The 6725-nt window shown below is 41.7% G+C and overlaps 1 protein-coding gene across 1 annotated transcript; it reads left to right on the forward strand.

The window, feature by feature from the left end:
* The first annotated feature begins 3659 nt into the window (after positions 1–3659).
* On the forward strand, positions 3660–5138 carry LOC9660836 (protein-tyrosine-phosphatase MKP1). Its single transcript, XM_002988674.2, has one exon. It carries the CDS (start codon positions 3660–3662, stop codon positions 5136–5138), a length of 1479 nt encoding a protein of 492 aa, XP_002988720.2.
* Positions 5139–6725: the final 1587 nt, after the last annotated feature.

Here is a 6725-nt window from a genome sequence, read left to right on the forward strand (position 1 = left end):
CAGATACATTTATCATATACAAATTCATACATATACTTCTTTGATCAATGGGGCATGAACTCGGCAATGTAAACTTGGTTAAACCTTGGTTAATGTTTTCAATATGAAAAAAATGTAATCATACACTAGCAAGGAATCCAGCTCCGCTGGAATAGATAGGACATCTGTTATATATGTGACATGAATCCTAAAGAATTAGTTGTTTGTTTTCAACATTCAGTAGTGATGATGTATATTTTTCAAATCGTTTGTCTGAAATTCATAATGTCATTTTAGTGTAGAGATTGATAGTTATACCTTGGAGATCATCAATATCCACAAATACTTTTTATGACAATGGGACATTGTCTTTGTATATACCCTTTCTTTTATTGGTAACAAAAGTGATATAAGCAGATGGTCTCTCATATCCCATATTGTTGCAATTATTATCACTGTATAGGAAGTTATAGAAAGGCTTCTAATCAAAATCTTTTATGTATAACTTGCAAGATGGCAGGGTCAGTAAGGAATCTCTTGTATTCTTTCATGGTCTAAATGTTTCTTTCTTCAGATCCTCTAGGAACTTCGAGTGGAAGGTGTTCTGGATTATTTGACTCCTCACAAAGTAAGTTCCTGCTTGCTGCTCTACAGTTACCTAGCATGCTAGGTGAAAGTCTGCAAGAATTCACCAGCAACCATCCAGCCTTGAGCTGCTGCTACCAACTCTAAAGCCATATACAGTCGGCCAGCTTCTATCTTTGTATGATCACTAGGTCGTGGTGCAGGGATTTATCTGGGGAATCGGGAGATTGCCATTTCCTTGGCTCACAAGCCATCTTGACCATTCTTTTTCTTCTGGGTTTACTTGCATGTATGGAATTTCTTAGCTCAATTCTCAACTTTTGAAGAAATTCTTCTTGATCTCATAGGATCCCTTTATAAGGTCAACATTAGCCTCCCCAGAAATTATCCATTAAAGCCTCTCAAGATAATGTGGAAAGGAGGAAGAATTCAAAGGTTTTATCTCTCTTTGAAAAATTTAGGTGGTGTTTTAAACGTGAATCTATCACTGCAACATTCTTGAAAACTCTCAAGGAGAATTAAAGTCCAGCTCTTACAATTTCCAAAGTTTTGTCTTGATTTGTGCATTGCTGGGTGAGCCAGATCCTTGTGATTTTTCTCTTTCTTTTTCTTGAACTTATTTCCTTGTAGTTGATCCTTTGGTGGGAAGTATAACCTGTGAATATTTGTAGCTTCACATCTTATTCTGGAAGATGTCAGTTGTACGATTGTGGAAGAAGATGTAGAATAGAAAACATTTTTTTGTCCATACAGAGATCAAGGATGCGGTAGTGATAGGAAAGTTGAAAGGTCTCAATGTGGATCTCAAAAGTACAGGTAATGATCTGGTCAAATTTACTGGAAGGTAGAGAGTTCTTTTTTCCAAAGAACAACTTATCATCTGTAGACGTTTTCCAGGAGAATGACTTGTAAATGCCATTGAGTGGCTTCAAAGGGCCACGAGTTTCAAGACACAAGTACAGTAAACATGTTGATTTTGTTCCATTTCAACGTGTCAATTGAGTTATTTCTTCTCGTATAGGGAATTGACTATTGACTATCTCAAGTATGAAAAATCAGCCTTCTCATGCTCAGTATGCAAAAAATGTTTGCATCTCAGAAATGGAGCAACACCGCCACAAAACCTACTGAGTGAGGCTCTCAACAAAAGCAAACATCCCATCTTCTATGAGATGTGTGAATGGTAATTAAAATTTTTTCTTGCTATCTCTTGCATTTCCGGTGGAGCTGGGATCCCTGCTATTTACACTTGATATTCCTGAGAGCGTCAATCAGATCACCATTGAAGCTTTTCGTCCTTACGCGATGGAGATACTCCATCCTACTGCGTATTTGTCGTATGTAAACACGAAGCTCACTTTTGTCCATTCCATTCTCAGAAGATATCATATTCAGTGATAGATGGAACGCATGGAAGTTTTTTTTCCAAAGGGTGATGAACTAGACACGGAAAAGAAAGCGTGAAAGCATTATATATAACTAAGGATATAGTCCTTCACCTGACAATCTCTCGGCTTAAATCTGAGTTTCGAAGGGAGGAACACAAGCAACAAGGCTTTATATGCCGACATAATCATATTCTCATCGTCGTGCTCTTTTTACAGTATCACCATCCTCCAGCTGGAAGAATTAAACTTATGAAAGAAAGAAAAGAAAACGGACCAAGTACCTTGATGATGGATTTTTTTTATCTCGTTGCTTTAAAGAGAGAGCACAATATTTTTAAAATGCCTCTTCCATTTCCCGAGTCTAGGTGGGATGACAAGTCCAAAACTGCAAGTTGAAATCTTTGGAACACGACAAGTTAACAAGTTCTGAAAGTTAAGAATGATGCTTGTCTTTCTCTACTACATCGACAAGCATTCCTCCAAGTACAGTGACAAGAAGATCCAACCTCATCCCTTTTTGTGACTCGCAAGGATAATTTGACTTCCTTTATCCACCGATGCCAGCGAGAACTTCAGGAGTTCTAGCAAAATGCCAGTTCTCCCATGCTCTGTCTGTCTGTCTTTCAAAGCGCGTCCTACCTCAAAACTATGGAGAATTTTCAGTACTGCAACTTGTTGGCCCCCGATAGATGCAAGAAAGATAAGAGAGTGAGTCAGCCGATGAAAGAGAAGGAGAGGCTCACAAGTAATCTCTTCTGTAGATGATAGAGTAGCTTCTTGAAGAGCGTGACTTTCGATCAAGGTCTGATATGGAGACTGGTGCGTCATGTTCATCTGAGGGGACAGGGAGACTGAGGCTCTGAGAATCCAAAAGTCGATTTCTTTGCGAAGGTACCATCAAGAAAGAAAATCCAGGTTCCAAGTGCCTTAAAAAGAATTCCAGTGACATGAAGAGGAAGGATGGGTGAGGTGGCAAGGAACCTGCCATGTACACCCTGGATTGGGAGAAATCCCATTGCTTCTGCTGCACCGCCACTGTGAAAGAAAAAGAGGAGCACGGCAAAGAAGTCTCGCCTCAACAAGCAAAGAGAGCAGCCTAGTAATCCCATCTCGATCCGCAAGCACTCCTTGAGCTCCAGCAGCTGGAGCAATTGCTTGAGGCCAAGATGAAGGAGAGGTGGAAAGAATGCGTGGAATGCTTCATACACACGTGGCTTACCCCATATGTTACATACCTTTTGATCCCTGTAGCAATCAAAATGTGACTTTCATATGTTTATAAACATTGTAACTGTCGTTCTCGCTGAAGGCTCGTTCCCATTCACTGCCTATTGATCCTTTCTCTTTTGTTGTCTCCTGATGCGCTCCATGTTTTAAATCTTCAATTTCTACATATCACAAGGAGCGCTGATGCACAAGAGCAGTACCACATTAATATAAAGAGTACAACTTATAGCTACAATAAACTCTCATAAATACCAGCTAAAATTTACACATTACATTGGCACATTCCACACTCTTTTCTATTTCCTCACTCAATAACAAACTAAAAATAAACTCAACACTAAAAAGGATGCAAGAAAAAAATGATGTTAAAAGATTTCTTATCTTTTCTGATAAAAAAACAGTTGGTTCAACTGAACCCATGGACCAAATGAGAGAAAGTGGTTTAGCTCTAAACGTGACGTGGGTTTGGTCTCGCTGAATATGGATGACCAAGGGGAAGCGCAGAGGTCAGAAACGTTTCTGCGTTCAAATCTCGACAGCAGTTGTGCAACACCGAGGCATCAATGGAGGTCACCAGACTGGAATCCTCTCAACAAACAGCCGCACACACCGTTCGCCTCACTTAATTCCCATTCTTTACCGACAAAAGACATCGCTGTTGACAGCAGCAATTCTACAGCTTCCTCATCCGATATTCTATGCCCTCCAATGGGATCCTTTGCCGTCGGTAATCTAGACGAAACACAAGGTCAGTCAATTGATCCGTGGAAGAAAAAGCTTCCAATGAAGCTTGATTTGGCAGCTCTCAGCAGAAAAGTAGATGATCATCTATCTGAGGACAAGATGCCTAACCCTGACAGATCCGAATCCGACAATGACCTCCACCTTCGGCGCCAAAAGATGGCTATGTGCGATCGCCAGTGTACACGAGTTATGGGCCATCTCTATTTTGGCAGCAAAACAGTGGCGGAAAACTATGCAATGCTAAGGCGTTTTCGAATCACACATATTCTCAATTGCGTTGGAATGGTTTGCCCCAGCTATTTTCCAAATGATTTCTCTTACAAGACACTCTGGCTTCAAGATTCACCTTCAGAAGATCTTATTTGCGTGCTCTATGACGTATTTGATTTTATTGAGGATGTCCGAGAGCAAGCAGGAGGCAGGGTCTTTGTACACTGCTGCCAAGGGGTGTCCCGTTCGGCATCGTTAATAATTGCTTACGTTATGTGGCGAGAACGACGCAGCTTTGACCACGTATATGACGATGTCAAGCAGCGCCGAAGCGTGACATGCCCCAACATTGGTTTTGTCTTTCAGCTCACTCAGTGGCAGCAACGTGTGCTAGATGCCAATAGAGCAGCAGTCTCATGCAATACGGTGGCCATAATGTACCGCATGACACCGCATTCGCATTTTTGCCCATTGCAGCTTGTTCCGAAAGCTGTGCACGGTCCGCCTACTTCGGATGTACTTGACTCAAGAGGGGTGTTCGTTCTCCAGCTTCCCAACCGTCTTTATGTCTGGCGCGGCCGTGGCTCAGACAAAGCAATGGCAGCAGCTGCTGAACGAGCCGCATTCCAGCTTGTGCGGTATGAGCATGCTCAAGGACCCATTGTGGTGGCTGTAGAAGGAAGGGAGCCACCATTCCTGCTCAATGCACTAAGACGCGAGCATTTACTGTCCGGTCCAGATATAAATTCCCAGGCCCAAAGGGGCGCATTTGCTGAACATATCAATTATGCGGGCAAGGCACCGTTTGGTCTAAAGCTAGTCCGTGCATATGATGCAGACTTTGAGCTGTATAGACAAGGGCTTGCAGGAAACGGTGGGGCCTTGACTGTGGACTTTAATGCAGGATTGCAACCGCACCCCATTAGCAACTTTCCAGCGTCACCTCGAGTTGGAAGATGGAGGGTCATGCGCCCACAAATCAATCATATTGCAACAAGATGGTAGATATCTCTACACTAGGAGGGATTCCAGAAAGAAAAGAAGAAAAGAAAAAGTAAGATTTCTCCAAGGCAACATCAAGAAATTCCAGATGTCATATAAAAAATTATTACATAGTCTGTTATTAGAGTGTACCCCTCTTAAGCATACTGTTGCAAACTCATAAGAAACAAAATTGATGATTGTCCATTGCCTGTCCAATGAAGTGGAAAAGGAAAACGAAAAACAGACATATTTTTTCAAAGATAGAGGCAAGACACCCTGGGTCGCAACTCATAACTCGCACCATGTGCTCATTCTTGTAACTATTGTGCACCATCCCTCTTTTTTGTTCAATGATGATCCAGATGCTTGCAAGCTCTCATCTTCTCGCACACTTAGAGCTCCCAGCAACAATTCCACAAGAAAAGACAAAGCTCTTTAGTGTTTTTCTTTCTTTAAAACACTGAATCTTCACATAAACCTGTGGAACTTTTGGAGTTGCAAGTACAAAAAAATTAAAGATCACAAGTTTCCTACACCAAAGACCTTGTTCCACTTCCACATAGTAGTAATGTTTCTTTCACGATGAAAGACCAACTTGCAGCTTCTGAGTTCTAAGCTTTTCCACATAAATTTTGCCAGTCCTTGCTCCAGACATGCTAGACAAATTTCTCACTGAAAATGAATAAGAGTTCTTGCCCAAAATCATGTCTGGTGGCAATGGTGGAGGTCATGGCAACAATGGTGGAGGTGGCTGGAATAATGGCCAAGGATCAAAGAAGCTTCACATCACTAAGCTTATTGGAGATCAATGCTTCAAGTGTGGCTCTTTGGCTCACTGAAAAGAGGATTGTCCATTGTTGAAAAAAAAAAATGGAGCTGATGATTCCAACCAATGCCAACAAGTGCAGTGTTGGACAGAGATGCAAAGGAGTTTAAAGCCATTCTCTAAGGTACTGACTTTATGAGTAATGGCCCTCATAGCAAACTTACTGACGAAGATTAGACCAAGGCCAAGACCAAGTCCGCATCCAAAGTCCGAGTCTGAGTCCAAGGGGTGGAAGCCCAAAGTAATTGTCTCTCAGACCCTAGGGGGTTTGGTAAATCCCTACAGGATAGTAGGGGGAGGACTTTAGGGGAACCAATGTGGCCAAGGAAGGTCAATATGATCCGGGGGTGTACTTAAAAGATGAGTTGGTAGTTACATCTTGTATGGTTTTCATGCCAGGGTAATTCAGCAAAAATCCATGATTCATATTTATGGATTTCCTGTTTTGCGCTATTTGTAGCAGGTGGTAAAGAAAGGATGGAAACTACCATAGTCTTTGGTAAATTCCGGACTGGCAAAACTCAACTTGTGCACACTCTTTATGTAGCCATGTGAAGCTAATGGTAAAGTTGCTTAAGCTCCTGGAGGTAGAAAGTAACATTTAGATTTCCAGGATGAACACACATGCATAAGCATCAATAAACTTTTGTTAGCGGCTAAAATGACTAAACAGGCTAGGCTCACCACTTGACAAAAGCCTATCCTTATCTTGGTGGGCGCTGCAAGACTCTGTGAACAGCTAATGAATGACTGAATGAATATCCAACCATTGCTAAATTTTC

Source organism: Selaginella moellendorffii, unplaced genomic scaffold (genome assembly GCF_000143415.4).
Source record: "Selaginella moellendorffii unplaced genomic scaffold, v1.0 SELMOscaffold_90, whole genome shotgun sequence".
Lineage (NCBI taxonomy): Eukaryota > Viridiplantae > Streptophyta > Lycopodiopsida > Selaginellales > Selaginellaceae > Selaginella > Selaginella moellendorffii.

Bases quoted from the DNA above. Each gene is read 5' to 3' on its own strand.
- LOC9660836 (XM_002988674.2), top strand. From the start codon at position 3,660: ATGGATGACCAAGGGGAAGCGCAGAGGTCAGAAACGTTTCTGCGTTCA.